We start from the raw sequence: 19133 nt of genomic DNA on the forward strand, positions 1-19133 counted from the left end.
CTCCCTTTTCCCTCTCTCCCCCTCTCCCTCTTCCTTTCTCCCTCTCTCCCTCTCTCTCTCTCCCTCTCTCCCTCTTCCTCTCTCCCTCTTTCCCTCTCTCCCCCTCTCCCTCTCTCCCTCTCTCCCTCTTTCCCTCCCTCCCCCTCTCCCTCTTTCCCCCACTCCTTCTCTCCCTCACTCCCTCTCTCTCCCTCTCTCCCCCTCTCCCTCTTCCATTCTCCCTCTTCCTCTCTCCCTCTTTCCCCCTTTCCCTCTCTCCTCCTCTCCCCCTCTCCCTCTTTTCCCTTCTCCCTCTCTCCCTCTAGCCCTCTCCCTCTTTACCCTTCTCTCTCTCTTTCTCCCTCTCTCTCTCTCCCTCTCTCCCTCTCTCTCTCCCTCTCTCCCTCTTTGTCCATCTCCCTCTCTCCCCTTCTCTCCCTCTCTCCCTCTCTTCCTCTCTCTCTTCGTTTCCCTCTCTCCCCCCTCCCTCTCTTCCCTTCTCCCTCTCTGCCCCTCTCCCTCTCCTTCTTTCCTCCTCTCCCTCTCCCTTTTCCCTCTCTCCCCCTCTCCCTCTTCCTTTCTCCCTCTCTCCCTCTCTCCCTCTCTCTCTCTCCCTCTCTCCCTCTTCCTCTCTCCCTCTTTCCCTCTCTCCCCCTCTCCCTCTCTCCCTCTTCCTCTCTCCCTCTTTCCCTCCCTCCCCCTCTCCCTCTTTCCCCCACTCCTTCTCTCCCTCACTCCCTCTCTCTCTCTCCCTCTTCCATTCTCCCTCTTCCTCTCTCCCTCTTTCCCCCTTTCCCTCTCTCCTCCTCTCCCTCTCTCCCCCTCTACCTCTCTTCCCTTCTCCCTCTCTCCCCCTCTCCGTCTAGCCCTCTCCCTCTTTACCCCTCTCTCTCTCTCTTTCTCCCTCTCTCCCTCTTCCTCTCTCCCTCTCTCTCTCTCCCTCTCTCCCTCTTTGTCCATCTCCCTCTCTCCCCCTCTCTTCCTCTCTCCCTCTCTCCCTCTCTTCCTCTCTCTCTTCGTTTCCCTCTCTCCCCCTCTCCCTCTCTCCCTCTTCCTCTCTCCCTCTCTCTCTCTCTCCATCTCCCCCTCCTTCTCTCCCTCTCCCTCTCCCTCTTCCTTTCTCCCTCTCCCCCTCCCTCTCCCTCTTCCTTTCTCCCTCTCTCCCTCTCCCTCTCTCGCTCCCTCTCCCGCTCTCATAACCTTTGGCCTGAAAGGAAAAAATTAGACGGATCCGTTGTTTTTTTTTACCGGATCTGTCACATCAGTTTTGCCACAATCTACTGATGTGTGAAAGAGGCCTTAAAGGTGCATTTTAAAGGTTTCTGCATGTAATCAAGCTGAAATGTCCCTGAGTTGTTGGCTGATAATGGGGAAGGAGCATTCTTATGAATGATCAGTGATTATCAGCTCATGTAAATGAACATTAAAAAGTAACACCTTTTTTAAGCTAGGAATGTAATTTAGATACAATTTATACTTTGTTTTATATTACCTTATTTTATTGCCATTATACAGAAAATAGATGCTGGTGTGATCTGCCAAACTGCTTAGGTGTAAACAGCCAATCTTGTGTACAGACCTCCATCCCAATATGAGGACATATCCTTCTCCTTACTACCACCCATCTTACATGTTGAAATTCAAATCTCTCTATATACTGAGCTAAGCTTTCGATGATTTCTTTCATCTGTACGGACAATAAATTGCAGATATTCATTCTGCCCTCCGGCTCTTGAGAATCAAAGCAAGAATATTTCTTACAGAAATCACATTGAGATATTTATATTGATTCATGTAGGTTCGTCTGACATTCCTGTGCTCTACTACAGGGTAGCGGAGAACGAGTGCATTTAACGGTATCTCGGCCAGTAAAGCATCCAGCAGCTAACATCACCCGAGAATTCGGCATTAGCCAGTCTCATCATCATATGCAGCAAGTGTATCACCACAGGCCCAGTGCACACAAGGTGAGGAGTTTCTTAAGTTATCAATATAGTTGATCCAATACTGTTGTCTGTTTGTCAGATCTCAGAATTTAATTAACTTGTGTGAAACTTTGAGTTGTATTCATAGAACCCAGAGATGTGATTGTTCTCCTGGGTGCACCTATTTCATACAGAGGCACAGGGATTTTCATATGGTGCTAATGGCTCTGTAGTACTGCTCTGGATCTGTAGTAAGGCTCTTTAGTATGGTTCTGTAGTACAGCTCTGCAATATGGCTCTGTAGTACAGCTATGTAGTACAGCTCTGGCTTTGTAGTCTAGATCGGTAGTATGGCTCTATAGTATGTTTCTGGCTCTGTAGTACATCACTGTAGTATGGCTTTAGCTGTATAGTATGGCTCTGTAGTACAGCTCTGTATTATGGCTCTATAGTACCGCTCAAGCTCTGTTATACGGCTTTGTAGTACATCTCTGTAGTATGGCTCTATAGCACTGCTTCGACTCTGCAGTACAGCTCTGGCATTGTAGTATGGCTCTGTAGTGTGGGTCTACAGTATGGCTCTGTAGTACAGCTCTGGCTCCTTAGTATGGCTCTGTAGTATGGCTCTGAATTGTGTCTCTGATTTATGGCTCTAGCTCTGTAGTATGGCTCTGTAGTATGACTCTTGCTTTGTAGTATGGGTCTGCATTATAGCTCTGTAGCACAGCTCTATAGTATGGAACTATAGTACTGCCCTGGATCTATAGTATGGCTCTTTAGTATGGCTCTGTAGCATGACTCTGGCTCTTTAGTATGGCTCTGTAGTATGGCTCTGACTCTGTAGTATGGGACTATAGAACTACTCTGGCTCTGTTGTACAGCTCTGTAGTATGGGCCTACAGTACAGCTCTGTAGTATAGCTCTGGTTCTGTAGTATGGTTCTGGAGTACAGCTCTGTAGTATGGCTCTGTAGCATGGAACTATAGTACTGCTCTGGCTCTGTAGTATGGGTCTATAGTATGGTTCTGTAGTATGGGTCTGCATTACAGCTCTGGTTCTGTGGTACGGTTCTGGAGTACATTTCTGGCTCTGTAGTATGGCTCTGTAGAATAGCTCTAGCTCTGTTGTACAGTTCTATGATATGAACAGCTATGTAGTAGAGCTCTGGCTCTGTAGTATGGCTCTATAGCATGGAACTATGCTACTGCTCTGGCTCTGTAGTATGGGTCTGCAATACAGCTCTGGTTCTGTGGTACGGTTCTGGAGTACATTTCTGGCTCTGTAGTATGGCTCTATAGTATGGCTTTAGCTCTGTGGTACAGTTCTGTAAAATTCAATGTAATATATATGTAATATAGTATAGCTGGTTTGGGCGGGGACAGCTCCCTGGGCACACCTACATGATGAAAGCTAAAAATTCAGATTATATCAGAATGGCTACAGCCAGTAATCTAAGTGATACATTGTTGAATTCAGAGTCTCTTTGCCTACATCATACTGCTTTCAGATGAGATAGTAAAAACCTGCTGACAGATTCCCTTTAAAGCAGATCTGTCATGTCTTTATACAGCAACACAGTATGAGGATCTTGTCCTATTAGCCAAAATGGCACAAAAAGATGTATGCTATTTGGCTAACAGAAGTGATAGAAAATACAGTCATGTGAAAAAGTTTGGGCACCCCTATTAATGTTAACCTTTTTTCTTTATAACAATTTGGGTTTTTGCAACAGCTATTTCTGTTTCATATATCTAATAACTGATGGACTGAGTAATATTTCTGAATTGAAATGAGGTTTATTGTATCATAGTATCATAGTTTTTAAGGTTGAAGGGAGACTCTAAGGCGGGCTTTGCACACTACGACATCGCAGCCCGATGCTGCGATGCCGAGTGCGATAGTGCCCGCCCCCGTCGCAGCAGCGATATGTGGTGATAGCTGGCGTAGCGAAAGTTATCGCTACGCCAGCTTCACACACACACTCACCTGCCGTGCGACGTCCCTGTGGCCGGCGACCCGCCTCCTTGTTAAGGGGGCGGGTCGTGCGGCGTCACTGCGACGTCACACGGCAGTCGGCCAATCAGAGCGGAGGGGCGGAGATGAGCAGGATGTAAACATCCTGCCCACCTCCTTCCTTCCGCATATCCTACGGAAGCCGCAGTGAGGCCGGTAGGAGACGTTCCTCGCTCCTGCGACTTCACACACAGCGATGTGTGCTGCCGCAGGAGCGAGGAACAACATCGGACCGTCGCGTCAGCGTAATCATGGATTACGCCGACGCTGCACCGATGATACGATTACGACGCTTTTGCGCTCGTTAATCGTATCATCCAGCCTTTACACACTGCGATGTCGCATGCGATGCCGGAAGTGCGTCATTTTCAATTTGACCCCACCGACATCGCACCTGCGATGTCGCAGTGTGCAAAGTGCCCCTAAGTCCATCTAGTTCAACCCGTAGCCTAACATGTTGATCCAGAGGAAGGCAAAAAAACCCCAATGTGTCAAACAAGTTCCAATGGGGAAAAAATTTCCTTCCTGACTCCACATCCGGCAATCAGACTAGTTCCCTGGATCAATACCCTGTCATAAAATCTAATATACATAACTGGTAATATTAAATTTTTCAAGAAAGGCGTCCAGGCTCTGCTTAAATGTTAGTAGTGAATCACTCATTACAACATCATGCGGCAGAGAGTTCCATAGTCTCACTGCTCGTACAGTAAAGAATCCTCATCTGTGATTATGATTAAACCTTCTTTCCTCAAGACGTAGCGGATGCTCCCGTGTTCCAGTCGCAGGCCTAGGTGTAAAAAGATCTTTGGAAAGGTCTCTGTACTGTCCCCTCATATATTTATTAGTGATGAGCGAGTACTAAAAAGCTCGGGTGCTCGAAGCTCGGGCCGAGCCTCCCAAGATACTCGTGTACTCGGCCCGAGCACCGAGCCCAATGTTATCCTATGGGAGACCCGAGTATTTTTGTGAAATGACCCCCCGGCAGCATGTAGAAACCCTAAAAATGTCACAAAAGTCTCAGAAGAGTGCTCAAATGACATGGCATCAGCATGGGGAAGACCCCTTGAAGCATTTATCACTCAAAAGTCACAGCTGTGAACAATTTTGTCCAAGTTTTACGCCATTTTTACGGACTCACCAGAAAACCTTCCAAAATGACACCAAAATGAATTTTCATGGCGGAAATGTTAAGGGCACATACCCAATAGTGAGATAGAGCTGGTGTATGTTACTTTTTGAGATTAATACATGAAAGATTTTACATGAAAACCTTGTGTGGCACTCCGATGTCCAAAACGCACGTTTTGTGCTTTTTACTAGCGATGTCGGTCATTTTTTTTTTTTTATTCTATCTCCCTCAGTCCGTCGGTCTGTCTCTCTCTGTCTTGTCTGTCCCCCTCTCACAGTCTGTCGGTCAGTTCCCCCCCCTCTCTCTTACCGTTCCCCGATCACTGCCGCGGCGCTGCACAGCTGTTCAAACTCCGGTGGCTTTTCCTCTTTTGAAAAAGCCGGCCGCTCATTAATCAATCTCCTATTCCCTGCTTTCCTGCTTTTCGGCGCCTATGATTGGTTGCAGTGAGACACGCTCCCACACTGAGTGACAGCTGTCTCCCTGCACCCAATCACAGCAGCCGGTGTGTGTATACTGTGCAGTGAAATAAATAATTAAATAATTAAAAAAAACGGCGTGCGGTCCCCCCAATTTTAATACCAGCCAGATAAAGCCATACGGCTGAAGGCTGGTATTCTCAGGATGGGGAGCTCTACGTTATGGGGAGCCCCCCACCCTAACAATATCAGTCAGCAGCCGCCCAGAATTGCCGCATACATTAGATGCGACAGTTCTGGGGCTGTACCCGGCTCTTCCCGATTTACCCTAGTGCGTTGGCAAATCGGGGTAATAAGGAGTTAATGGCAGCCCATAGCTGCCACTAAAGGTCCAGTCACACTAAGCAACTTACCAGCGATCCCAACAACGATAGGGATCGCTGGTAAGTTGCTAGGAGGTTGCTGGTGAGATGTCACACTGCGACGCTCCAGCGATCCCACCAGCAACCTGACCTGGCAGGGATCGCTGGAGCGTGGCTACACGAGTTGCTGGTGAGCTCACCAGCAACCAGTGACCAGCCCCCAGTCTCCTAGTTACAGCACACATCAGGTTAATTAACCCGATGTGTGCTGCAGCTAAATGTGCACAGAGCAGGGAGCAGCGCACACTGAGCGCTGGCTCCTTGCTCTCCTAGTTACAGCACACATCGGGTTAATTGCCTGATGTGTGCTGCAGCTATCTGTGCACAGAGCAGGAGCCGGCAGCACAGACAGTGAGAGCGGAGGAGGCTGGTATCAAAGGTAAATATCGGGTAACCAAGGACAGGGCTTCTTGGTTACCCGATGTTTACATTAGTTACCAGCCTCAGCAGAAGCTGGCTCCCTGCTCACTGCACATTAGTTGTTGCTGTCTCGCTGTCACACACAGCGATCTGTGCTTCACAGCAGGACAGCAACAACTAAAAAATGGCCCAGGACATTCAGCAACAACCAACGACCTCACAGCAGGGGCCAGGTTGTTGCTGGATGTCACACACAGCAACATCGCTAGCAACGTCACAAAAGTTGTTCGTTACCAGCGATGTTGCTAGCGATGTTGCTTAGTGTGACGGGGCCTTTAATCCTAGATTAATCATGTCAGGTGTCTCCCCGAGATTCCTTCCATGATTAATCTGTAAATTACAGTTAAAAAACACACACACCCGAAAAATCCTTTATTAGAAATAAAAAACACTAACAAAGTCCCTCATTACCAATTTATTAACCCCGACAAACCCTCCATGTCCGGCGTACTCCACAGTCCTCCAGCGTCGCGTCCAGCTCTGCTGCATGGAAGTGACAGGAGCTGCAGAAGACACCGCCGCTCCGGTCACCTCCACGCAGCTAATGAGATGAGTATAGCGATCAGCTGAGCTGTCACTGAGGTTACCTGGATCCTGCGGTGGATGCAGCGGTGGCCGCGGGTAACCTCAGTGACAGCTCAGCTGATCGCGCTACTCACCGCCGCTCCAGTAAGCTCCATGCACCAACTGAGGTGAGTATAGCGATCAGCTGCTGTCACTGAGGTTAATCGCGGCCACCGCTGGATCCAGCGGTGGCCGGGAGTTACCTGACTGACAGCAGCTGATCGCGCTATTCCCTTCATTAGCTGCGTGGAGGTGACCGGAGCGGCTGTGTATTATGCAGCTCCTGTCACCTCCATGCAGCAGAGCTGGACGCGACGCTGGAGGTCCGTGGAGTACGCCGGACATGGAGGGTTTGTCGGGGTTAATAAATTGGTAATGAGGGACTTTGTTAGTGTTTTTTATTTCTAATAAAGGATTTTTCGGGTGTGTGTGTTTTTTAACTGTAATTTACAGATTAATCATGGAAGGAATCTCGGGCAGACGCCTGACATGATTAATCTAGGATTTAGTGGCAGCTATGGGCTGCCATTAACTCCTTATTACCCCGATTTGCCAACGCACTAGGGTAAATCGGGAAGAGCCGGGTACAGCCCCAGAACTGTCGCATATAATGTATGCGGCAATTCTGGGCAGCTGCTGACTGATATTGTTAGGGTGGGGGGCTCCCCATAACGTGGAGCTCCCCATCCTGAGAATACCAGCCTTCAGCTGTATGGCTTTATCTGGCTGGTATTAAAATTGGGGGGACCGCACGCCGTTTTTTTAAATTATTTATTTATTTATTTTACTGCACAGTATAGACCCGCCCACCGGCTGCTGTGATTGGGTGCAGTGTGACACCTGTCACTCAGCGTGGGGGCGTGTCTCACTGCAACCAATCATAGGCGCCTGTGGGCGTGGAAAGCAGGGAATATGAGATGGCTGTGTACAGAGCACAGCGCGCCGGCCGGTATAAAGGCTCGGTCACGCTGTGCAGGCCGGCCAATCACTGCAATTCCACAACTAACAGGGCTGTGGCATTGCAGTGGTCTGCCAGCCAATCCCTGCATGAGGGCTGGCTCTCAAAAGAGCGCCAACATGCAGGGATGAAGACCACGAGTAAAGCACGAGTATTGCAAAATTACTCGGTACCCGCCGAGTAGCCAGAGTACAGTGATACTCGTGCGAGTACCGAGTAGTAACAAGCATACTCGCTCATCACTAATATTTATACATTGTGATTAGATCCCCCCTAAGCCTTCGTTTTTCCAAACTTAATAACCCCAAGTTTATTAACCTGTCTTGGTATTGCAGCCCACCCATTCCTCTAATAATCTTGGTGGCTCTTCTCTGCACCCTCTCCAGTTCAGCTATGTCCTTCTTATATATCGGTGACCAGAATTGTACACAGTATTTTAAGTGCGGTCGCACTAGTGACTTGTACAGAGGTAGAACTATATTTTTTTCATGAACACTTATACCTCTTTTAATACATCCCATTATTTTATTAGCCCTGGCAGCAGCTGCCTGACACTGTCCACTAAAGTGAAGTTTACCATCCACCCATACACCCAAGTCTTTTTCTGTGTCTGTTTTACCCAGTGTTCTACAATTAAGTACATAATCATAAATGTTATTTCCTCTACCCAAGTGCATGACCTTACATTTATCTACATTAAACTTCAATTCCCACTTCTCAGCCCAATTCTCCAATTTACATAAATCTCACTGTAATATAAAATTATCCTCCTCTGTATTGATTACCCTGCAGAGTTTAGTATCATCTGCAAATATTGAAATTCTACACCGCATGCCCCCAACAAGGTCATTTATAAATATGTTGAAAAAAAAGCGGGCCCAATACTGACCCCTGTGGTACCCCACTATGAACTGAGACCCAGTCCGAGTACGTACCATTAATAACTACTAGTACATTGTACTAACATTGCACTACATTGTACTAACAGAAAATGTGCAATCCGCATTTTAACAAAATTTGACCGGTGCAAAAGTATGGGCACCTCAACATAAAAGTGACATTAATATTTTGTAGATCCTCCTTTTGCAAAAATAACAGCCTCTAGTCGCTTCCTGTAGCTTTTAATGAGTTCCTGGATCCTGGATGAAGGTATATTTGACCATTCCTGTTTACAAAACAATTCCAGTTCAGTTAAGTTTGATGGTCGCCGAGCATGGACAGCACGCTTCACATCATCCTACAGATTTTCAATTATATTCAGGTCTGGGGACTGGGATGGCCATTCCAGAACATTGTAATTGTTCCTCTGCATGAATGCCTGAGTAGATTTGGAGCGGTGTTTTGGATCATTGTCTTGCTGAAATATCCATCCCCTGCGTAACTTCAACTTCGTCACTGATTCTTGCACATTATTGTCAAGAATCTGCTGATACTGAGTTGAATCCATACGACCCTCAACTTTAACAAGATTCCTGGTGCCGGCATTGGCCACACAGCCCTAAAGGATGATGGAACCTCCACCAAATTTTACTGTGGGTAGCAAGTGCTGTTCTTGGAATGCCGTATTTTTTTGCCTCCATGCATAACGCCTTTTTGTATGACCAAACAACTCAATCTTTGTTTCATCAGTCCACAGGACCTTCTTCCAAAATGTAACTGGCTTGTCCAAATGTGCTTTTGCATACCTCAGGCGACTCTGTTTGTGGTGTGCTTGCAGAAACGGCTTCTTTCGCATCACTCTCCCATACAGCTTCTCCTTGTGCAACGTGCGCTGTTTTGTTGACCAATGCACATTGACACCATCTGCAGCAAGATGATGCTGCAGGTCTTTGGAGGTGGTCTGTGGATTGTCCTTGACTGTTCTCACCATTCTTCTTCTCTGCCTTTCTGATATTTTTCTTGGCCTGCCACTTCTGGGCTTAACAAGAACTGTACCTGTGTTCTTCCATTTCCTTACTATGTTCCTCACAGTGGAAACTGACAGTTTAAATCTCTGAGACAACTTTTTGTATCCTGCCCCTGAACAACTATGTTGAATAATCTTTGTTTTCAGATCATTTGAGAGTTGTTTTGAGGAGCCCATGATGCCACTCTTCATAGGAGATTCAAGTAGGAGAACAACTTGCAAGTGGCCACCTTAAATACCTTTTCTCATGATTGGAATACACCTGCCTATGAAGTTCAAAGCTCAATGAGGTTACAAAGCCAATTTAGTGCATTAGTAAGTCAGTAAAAAGTAGTTAGGAGTGTTCAAATCAAGAAATTGATAAGGGTGCCCATACTTATGCACCGGTCAAATTTTGTTTAAATGCGGATTGCACATTTTCTGTTAGTACAATAAACCTCATTTCAATCCAGAAATATTACTCAGTCCATCAGTTATTAGATATATGAAACTGAAATAGCTGTTGCAAAAACCCAAATTGTTATAAAGAAAAAAGGTTAACATTAATAGTGGTGCCCAAGTTTTTTCATATGACTGTACATGGGATCCATAGTTTATGAGCCCAGTGTAGTCATGAGGGGAGAACAATGGGGAGATATACAGCAGCCACCCTACAATCGCCACCGAGAGTGAAGAGGAGACCACCGGAGTCAGAAGTATGAGTTTAGTGTATTTTGGGATCGCACCTGCTGGCCGTTTTGGTTATTATGTCCCCCCACTATTCCCCAACCTCTTCCCTTTGCCAATCCCTTCACTGGCTTCCCATTTCCTAACGACTCCAGTTCAAAACCCTAACTATAACCTACAAAGCCATCCACAACCTGTCTCCTACATACATCTGTGACCTAGTCTCCTGGTACTTACCCGCACGTAACCTTCAATCCTCACAAGATCTCCTTCTCTACTCTCCTCTCATCTCCTCTTCCCACCACTGCATCCAAGATTTCTCCCGTGCCTTCCCCATACTCTGGAATGCTCTGCCACAACACATCAGACTCTCGCCTACCTTGTCAAGCTTCAAAAAGAACCTGAAGACCCACCTCTTCCGACAAGCCTACAACCTGCCGTAACCCTCAGTACTCTATAGCACCACACGACCATCTCTACCCTCACCTACTGTATCCTCACCCATCCCTTGTAGATTGTGAGCCCACGAGGGCAGGGTCCTCTTCACTCCTGTACCTGTCTGTGCCTTGTTTTGTTTATTGCTAAAGATGGGGAGACAGAAGGCGCAATAGGGTCTTACCCGGTATTTACCATATAGAAGTATAGAGAGGTACACTCACCTGCTCGGGTTGTGCCAGTCACAACTCCTGAGTAAGCATGTGAGTGTCCGCGTGGTCCAAGCAGCGGCCCCGTATTAAACGTAATAAAAAATGTCAAACAGGAAAACGGGTATATGCCGCGCTAAAAAACCACTGGTACAAGGAATATAATGGAATTTCTTTTACTTCAGCAATACAACGCGTTTCAGAGACAAGGACCGTCTCCTTCTTTAGGGAAAAAGATATCCTGTATTTTGGATTTCTTTTTCCCTGAAGAAGGAGACGGTCCTTGTCTCTGAAACGCGTTGGATTGCTGAAATAAAAGAAATTCCGTTATATTCCTTGTACCAGTGGTTTTTTAGCGCGGCATATACCCGTTTTCCTATTTGGCATTTTTTATATTGTTTTGTTTATTGTCCCTTCTATTTATACCCCTTTTCACATGTAAAGTGCCATGGAATAAATGGTGCTATAATGATAAATAATAATAATTATGGGGATAGACCTGCCCAAGAACAGACAGATACCCTGCTCTATAGTGGGCTGTTGAGGAAGTTGACCGCATAGCATTTTCCATGAGTAATTAGTGTATAGTGATGTCTTGTTTGAGTGACTCTTCCTCTGACTGATATTCTTTTTGTCTATCTCAGGATCTTGCCCAGTGCGTGACGTGCCACGAAAAGCATATTACCGTGAAGAAAGCTCCCATGGAATCATTAGGCATGACAGTAGCGGGAGGAAGAGGGAGTAAAAGTGGAGAGCTACCAATCTTTGTAACCAGCGTGCAGCCTCACGGATGTCTTGCGAGAGACAGCAGAATTAAACGAGGTTTAGATCTACATTTGTCTTCTTAGCAGACAAATAGAACCTGATAGATGTAGAATTCATGCTGGTAGGGATAATTGGTAATTTATATAGGATACAGGCACACGGAGCTGAATCTAGACTCAGCTGGTGAGACATCACAGACGAGACTTTATCCACTACTCTTAAAATCAATCTTCTTACATGATTTATGAGGTGGGAATATTTGCTATTCTCATCTCCAGGAGTAAAAAAAGAGGTTGTCGCATGCCAGTCACCGCCGATTTAGAGTACGCTCTTCATTCTCCAACCTTTCCCACTTCTTCTCCACCCCTTATAAATGCTTGACTACTGCCTCTGAACTTTTCTTATTGTCTGACTACTATATACCAGGCTATTACCTACTCAGTATTCTGTTGACAACTACTACGTACCCAGCTCTTCTAAATCTTTTTGCAAGACAAATACCATAGTCAGTATTACCCCTGGAGGAGAATAGAATCTGTGCCGACTCCGATGTATGCGGCTCTCTGGAAACAGAAGCCAATTATGGTGATGAGCAGTCAAATATTCTCAAGTCGAAAATACCATATAAGAAAAAAAGAAGACGTCTCTCACAATAGTGTTCTTCTTCTTTATTAATGATAATCCATGTCCCAAAAAAGTGTGTAATATATACACATCGCTACCTTGGTGAGCATAAATATCCAAAATAAATATTAAAAAACTAATACAAAATAATAAAAAAACAAAACAATACAAGACTGCTATGTACCATGGCTGGTGTTTTAATTACCTTAGACCTGTATAAGAATCGTATTGTGGTCTTCCTCTTGTGATGGTGAAGAGACCTGCTCTATAGCCGGTGAGTAAATTGGGTCTAAATGATAAAAAATGATGTAAGCGTCTTCCTTTAGATCAGGTCTTAGGGGTACTTTGCACATTGCGACATCGCTACTGCGATATCATCGGGGTCAAATCGAAAGTGACGCCAATCCGGCGCCGGTAACGATTTCGCAACGTGTAAAGCCTAGGAGAGAAGATGAACGAGCGTGAAATAGTCAAAAATCGCTGATCTGTGTCTCGTCGGTCATTTTCATAATGTCGGTGCGTCCGCAGGTACGATGTTGTTTGTCGTTCCTGCAGCTCCACACATCGCTGTGTGTGAAGCCGCAGGAGCGACAAACATCTCCTTACCTGCGCCCGCCGTCCACCGGCAATGCGGAAGGGAGAAGGTGGGTGGGGTCGGATGTTTACATCCCGCTCATCTCCGCCCCTCCGCTTCTATTGGCCGGCCGATTAGTGACGTTCTGGTGATGTCGTGGTGACGCCGAACGCACCACCTCCTTGAAGGAGGGATTCTTCGGCAGTCACAGCGACGTCGCCGACCAAGTAAGTGCGTGTGAAGCTGCTGTAGCGATAATGTTCCCTACGGCAGCTATCACAAGATATCGCATCTGTGACGGGGGTGGGGACTATCGCGCTCGGCATCGCTATCATCGGCTAGCAATGTCGCAGCGTGCAAAGTACCCCTTACTGCAGTCTTGTATTGTTTTTTAACAGTTTGTATCATTTTTTTAAATCTGCTTATTTTGTATAATTATGGTTACAATGTATATGTTATGTATGATAGTGCAGTAGGCTAGAGGAAGCATCAGTTAGATGCAAAACAGCTGTCCCTTGAGTTGCATTCGGATACTCCCCTGCTACTATATTGGTGGCACATGGGTTATCATTCAGAAAAACATTCATGAGTGCCGTCTTCTTTTCTTTTTTTAAATACAGTATGCCCAGCTCTTCTACATGCAAAATTTGTCCACCCCAGTTTATTTATATACTGTAATGGGCTACTAATCCCCCAGATGTCCTTTATGTCAGAACTTCTAACTTTGTGTACATGCCAGCCCAATCCTTCCCCCTCTCTTCTACATGCCACACTACTACTTCCCCAGCTCTTCTACATACCACACAATAATTGATCATCTCTGCTACATACCACACTATACTACCCCAGCTCTGCTACATGCCATACTAATACTTCACCATCACTTCTACATGCCACACTATACTTCCTCAGCTCTTCTACATACCTGTTATGCTAGGTATGGAGGAAGTACCATGCGTACGGAGACAGGGAAGGGGGAGATGGTGACCCCTGACCAAACCTTCCACTGGCCCGTGGCTCCCCTGACCACCGTAGATAGGTTCTGCTCCTATGCGCTGAGCAGGATACATGACCCTTACTGACCCTAGAACTAGGCCCTAGGTAGGGAACAGATGAGATGACCTCTTAGTCAACCCTACTAAGCTCTAAAGGAGACAAAAGGAGCACACATATGGGGAAAGCACATGAACAACTTATCTTCAGGATGACTCAGGGAGAGGTACAGTAACGAAACAACAAGGTTTCATCAGATGGATACAAGTCAAGTGCTTGCATCCAAGGCCTGTATATCTTTTTAACTCTATCACCAGCAAAGACCAAGGGGGAATGAGAGTATTTAAGGACACTAAGGGATGTGCTGATGATTAACAGATTAACGGTGAGGAAATCCGCAGGGTCCTAAAGGGAGAGGGATTGACCCCAAGCAAAAAATAAGAGGATTTAAGGGAGCAGTTTGTATTGCCAAACACTGCGACCTTCTACAGCCGGACACCACAGGCTTGTCTGTCAAGCTTGACACACCTGTGACAATATCACACTATACTTCCCCAGCTTTACTACACGCCATACTGATACTTCACCATCATGTCTACATGCTACACTACTACTTCCTCAGCTCTTCTACATACCACACTATACTTTCACAGCTTTGTTACACACCATACTAATTCTTCACCATCACATCTATGTACATACCACACTATGCTTCTACAGCTCTGCTACATACCACACTATAATTCATCAGCCCTGCTGCATGCCATACTAATACTTCACCATCACTTCTACATGCTACGCTACTACTTTTCCATCTTGTCTTCTTGCCATAGCAATGCTTCTTCTTCTCCTGCTCTTCCACATGCTACACTACTACTTCTCCAGTACTACTACATAATACATTCCAAGCTCTTCTATTTTCGTACTCTTCTGTATGCTACACTACTGCATTCCTTCTACATTTCTTGCTCTTCTATATACCTGACTACTATTTCCAAGTTCTTTGCACTGGATGAACTAGTTACTCGCAATTCAGGCACCTACACTAGGAAACTGCTGCTTTTCCCAATGACCCTAAAACAAGGGTTCCCAGCCCAAAGGAGAGGTGACATTGTGGATAAGACAATTATGCTATACTATTGGTTGATTATTGATCTATTGCATTGAAAATGATTTTCAGTCCTTCACTTCTGGGTTTGACAGGTGTCACAGACAATATAGTTAAAGAAGGATCTGAAAACCCAGAAGTACTGAACTTGTCTTCCACAATCATTTTCAATATAACCGATCAATAATAATCAATAGCATGACATTATTATGGTATCTACAGTGTCTCCTCTCTTTTGGGGATTGGTCTAGGCATCCCTGTCCTAGGGAAGCGGCAGCTGCAATTCAGACACATACATTAGGTACATAGCAGGTCATCCAACATAAAAAAAAAAACCTTGGGGTCAATGTTGGGCAGCAGCTGTTACAGTGGAAATGAAGAATGAAGTCTGAATTATGTGACATTTTCTTTTTCCCAGGCGATGTTCTCCTGAGTATAAATGGCATCGACCTGACCAACCTGAGCCATAGTGAAGCAGTGGCTATGCTGAAAGCCAGCGCTGCTTCCTCAGTCATTACTCTTAAGGCACTTGAAGTGGAAGTCCTTGAAGAACAAACCCAAGTAAACGAAGAAATGAGCACAATCAGTGAAAACGAATATGATGCAAGCTGGTCTCCATCATGGGTCATGTGGCTTGGACTGCCCAGGTAGATAGCAGTATTATCATGTGAGAGTGTCATTATTTCTCTGCATTGAGGCGTCAAGCAAAGAGCTTACAGCATGTGCATGACATGATCAGCTAAATGTGGCCAATCATTTTCCGATTTGCTCAAGCATGATGGATTACTTTTTATAAATAAATGCTTAAAGAGGGTGAAGATAAATGATCACATAACCACAGGATGGGAGCATCTTTCATTCTCAAAGTTCTCAATTCCCAGGTAGAATCTGTATTCAGTGAATACAGATTTTTATATTACTAAGCTAAAAGATGGCGGTTGCTTTTTATAAGATTCTATCCAGAAAGGAGGGGAGTGGGGGAAGGAGGAGCTCTGCCTCTAGCTCCTCCCTCTGCCTCTAGCTCCTCTCTCTGCCTCTAGCTCCTCCCTCTGCCTCTAGCTCCTCCCTCTGCCTCGCCTCTAGCTCCTCTCTCTGCCTTTAGCTCCTCCCTCTGCCTCTAGGTCCTCCCTCTACCTCTATCTCCTCTCTCTGCCTCTAGCTCCTCCCTCTGCCTCTAGCTCCTCCCTCTGCCTCTAGCTCCTCTCTCTGCCTCTAGCTCCTCCCTCTGCCTCTAGGTCCTCCCTCTGCCTCTAGGTCCTCTCTCTGCCTCTAGCTCCTCCCTCTTCCTCTAGGTCCTCCCTCTGCCTCTAGGTCCTCCCTCTGCCTCTAGGTCTTCCCTCTGCCTCTACGTTCTCCCTCTGCCTCTACGTCCTCCCTCTACCTCTAGCTCCTCCCTCTGCCTCTAGCTCCTCCCTCTGCCTCTAGCTCCTCCCTCTGCCTCTAGCTCCTCCCTCAGCCTCTAGCTCCTCTCTCTGCCTCTAGCTCCTCCCTCTGCCTCTAGGTCCTCCCTCTGTCTCTAGCTCCTCTCTCTGCCTCTAGCTCCTCTCTCTACCTCTAGCTCCTCCCTCTTCCTCTAGCTCCTCCCTCTGCCTCTAGGTCCTACGTCTGCCTCTAGTTCCTCCCTCTGCTTCCAGCTCCTCCCTCTGCCCACTTTCCCCCGGAAGTGATCTGTCTATGGCTGGCTGCATGTGGGCAGGGACTGGAACAGCCCATTTAGTGACTTCCATTGGGGTTCAGGTCAAGTCTGGGTCCCAAATCGAACTTTATTTAAAGTCCGGATGAAGCTGCCGAACCAAATTTCAACGGATCCACTCGTCTCTACTTCTGGACTACAACTGCCACTGCTCGCCCTTCTGAAGTATAACTGCCACACTGTCCACCTTTATTAGCAATAACCAACCCCATCAGCCCTAATTATAATTCTCACACTATCCCCCTTTATTAACTATAACCTGCACACTCTTTGCCTTAAAAAAAAGCTATAATCACCACACTACCCACACCCACTCTTATTAGCTATAACTTCCATACTGGTGCCCTCATCTTATTAGTTATAACATCCGTACTGTCTGCTGTTATTAGCTACTGCATAAATGTCACACTGCCCATTCTGATTAGCTGGTAAGCCTACTCTTCACACTGTCCCCTCACGCTCTATCCACCCTATATTACCCAGTTTCAATAGTTTCCTCACTCGGCATGCTGTCCCACACACTATGCCCTCGTACCGTCCCCCTCATTCTGCCACCCTCCCGATACTATGCTCTATACCATCCCCCCATACTTCCCAATCTCTATACTGTGCCCTCTTCCAACACTTTTCTCTTCATACTCTACCCTCACACTGTCTGCCCCACTGCTCCCTCATTATACTGTCCACACCCACACTGCCAAGTCTCTATACTGTGCCACCTTAACACCCCAATACTGGCCACTCACCTTATTCCCCTTCCAATAAAACTCCTCTATTTTTTCAGCTCCATTGTAGTGCTTACCTTATCAAGGTCTTCAACCTCCTCCAGAGCACAGGAGTGATGTCAGCAGTGTGATCAGGTGACCTCAACACACTGCTGTAAAACGCCTAGACTCCAGCAGTCATTATGTAAATTGACTGCACTCATAGATTGTGATGCAAAAAAATATTTAAATTTATTGAGGCGACTGAAGTCATTTGACGTTTCGACCCCGCCTGGGTCTTAATCAAGAATTCCTTAAAGATGGGTGCCCTAGATATGGAAATTTGGAAAATATGGAAATATCCTATCAGGATATACCATATCACCAGCCGCAGCGCTGCTGCGCTGGATAAATCCAGGACTTTTATCCTCAAGGTATTTTCTACCAACGCTATAATCCACTCAGATTTCCATATCCCAGGCATCCATCTTTAAGCGACTCTTGACTAAGGTGGGCTTTACATGCTGCGACATCGCTAGCAATTGCTAGTGATGTTGAGCGCGATAGCACCCGCCCCGTCATATATGCGATATCTGGTGCTAGCTGCCATAGCGAACATTATCGCTACGGCAGCTTCACACGCACATACCTGGTCGGCGACGTTGCTGTGAACAATCCCTCCTTCAAGGGGGAGGTGCGTTCGGCATCACAGCGACGTCACCGCGACGTCACTAAGCGGCCGGCCAATAGAAGCGGAGGGGCGGAGATGAGCGGGACAAAACATCCCGCCCACCTTCTTCTTTCCGCATTGTCGGTGGACGCAGGTAAGGAGATGTTTGTCGTTCCTGCGGCTTCACACACAGTGATGTATGGTGCTGCAGGAACGACAAACAACATCGTATCTGCAGCAGCAGCGACATTATGGAAATGAACGACGTGACACAGATCAGCGATATTTTACGCTTCTGCGCTCGTTCATCGTCGCACCTAGAATTTACACTTTGCGATGTCGCTACCGGCGCCAGATATGCGTCACTAACGACGTGACCCCGACGATATATTGTTAGCGATGTTGCAACGTGTAAAGCCCGCCTAAGACCCAGGTGGGGTCAAAACGTCGAATGACTTCAGTCGCCTCAATAACTTTAAATATTTTTTTGCATCACAATCTATGAGTGCAGTGAATTTATTTATTATCTTGGATTGGACCCATTTTTCACTTGCACCCCCCCCCCAACTTGTCTGAGTGCAGACAATTTTTTTGATCTAGACTCCAGAAGTGCCAGCCGTTAGAGCTACAATTGTACTCATGACTGAAAGAACAGTGAATGCAAGGAGCCAGCCTTTTACCTGTTGGAATCCCTCTCTTGGGGAGCAGCAAAATACTGCCCCCTGGAAGACCACTTGGTATACTGCATTAGGTAGTTCAATTGTGCCCCCCAACCTGCTGCACCTGGGGAAAATACCCCATCTAGTCCTTCCTTAGTATTAACCCTGGAGAGGAGAGTTAGGCCGGCTTCACACTTGTGATTAACTCGCACGAGTGCAATGCGAGAAATTCTCGCATTGCACTCAGACCCATGCTAATCAATGAGGCAGCTCCCATCTGCTATTTTTTTCTCAG

General features: G+C 46.4%; 1 protein-coding gene across 1 annotated transcript in view; it reads left to right on the forward strand.

The window, feature by feature from the left end:
* Positions 1–19133, forward strand: part of LNX2 (ligand of numb-protein X 2) — a 304857-nt gene that overhangs the window by 261215 nt on the left and 24509 nt on the right. Inside the window, exons 6-8 of the mRNA XM_075334627.1 lie at positions 1809–1946; positions 11693–11870; positions 15531–15759. Coding sequence (XP_075190742.1) covers positions 1809–1946; positions 11693–11870; positions 15531–15759 — 545 coding nt within the window. The remainder of the gene's footprint in view (positions 1–1808; positions 1947–11692; positions 11871–15530; positions 15760–19133) is intronic.

This window comes from Anomaloglossus baeobatrachus, chromosome 2 (genome assembly GCF_048569485.1).
Source record: "Anomaloglossus baeobatrachus isolate aAnoBae1 chromosome 2, aAnoBae1.hap1, whole genome shotgun sequence".
NCBI lineage: Eukaryota > Metazoa > Chordata > Amphibia > Anura > Aromobatidae > Anomaloglossus > Anomaloglossus baeobatrachus.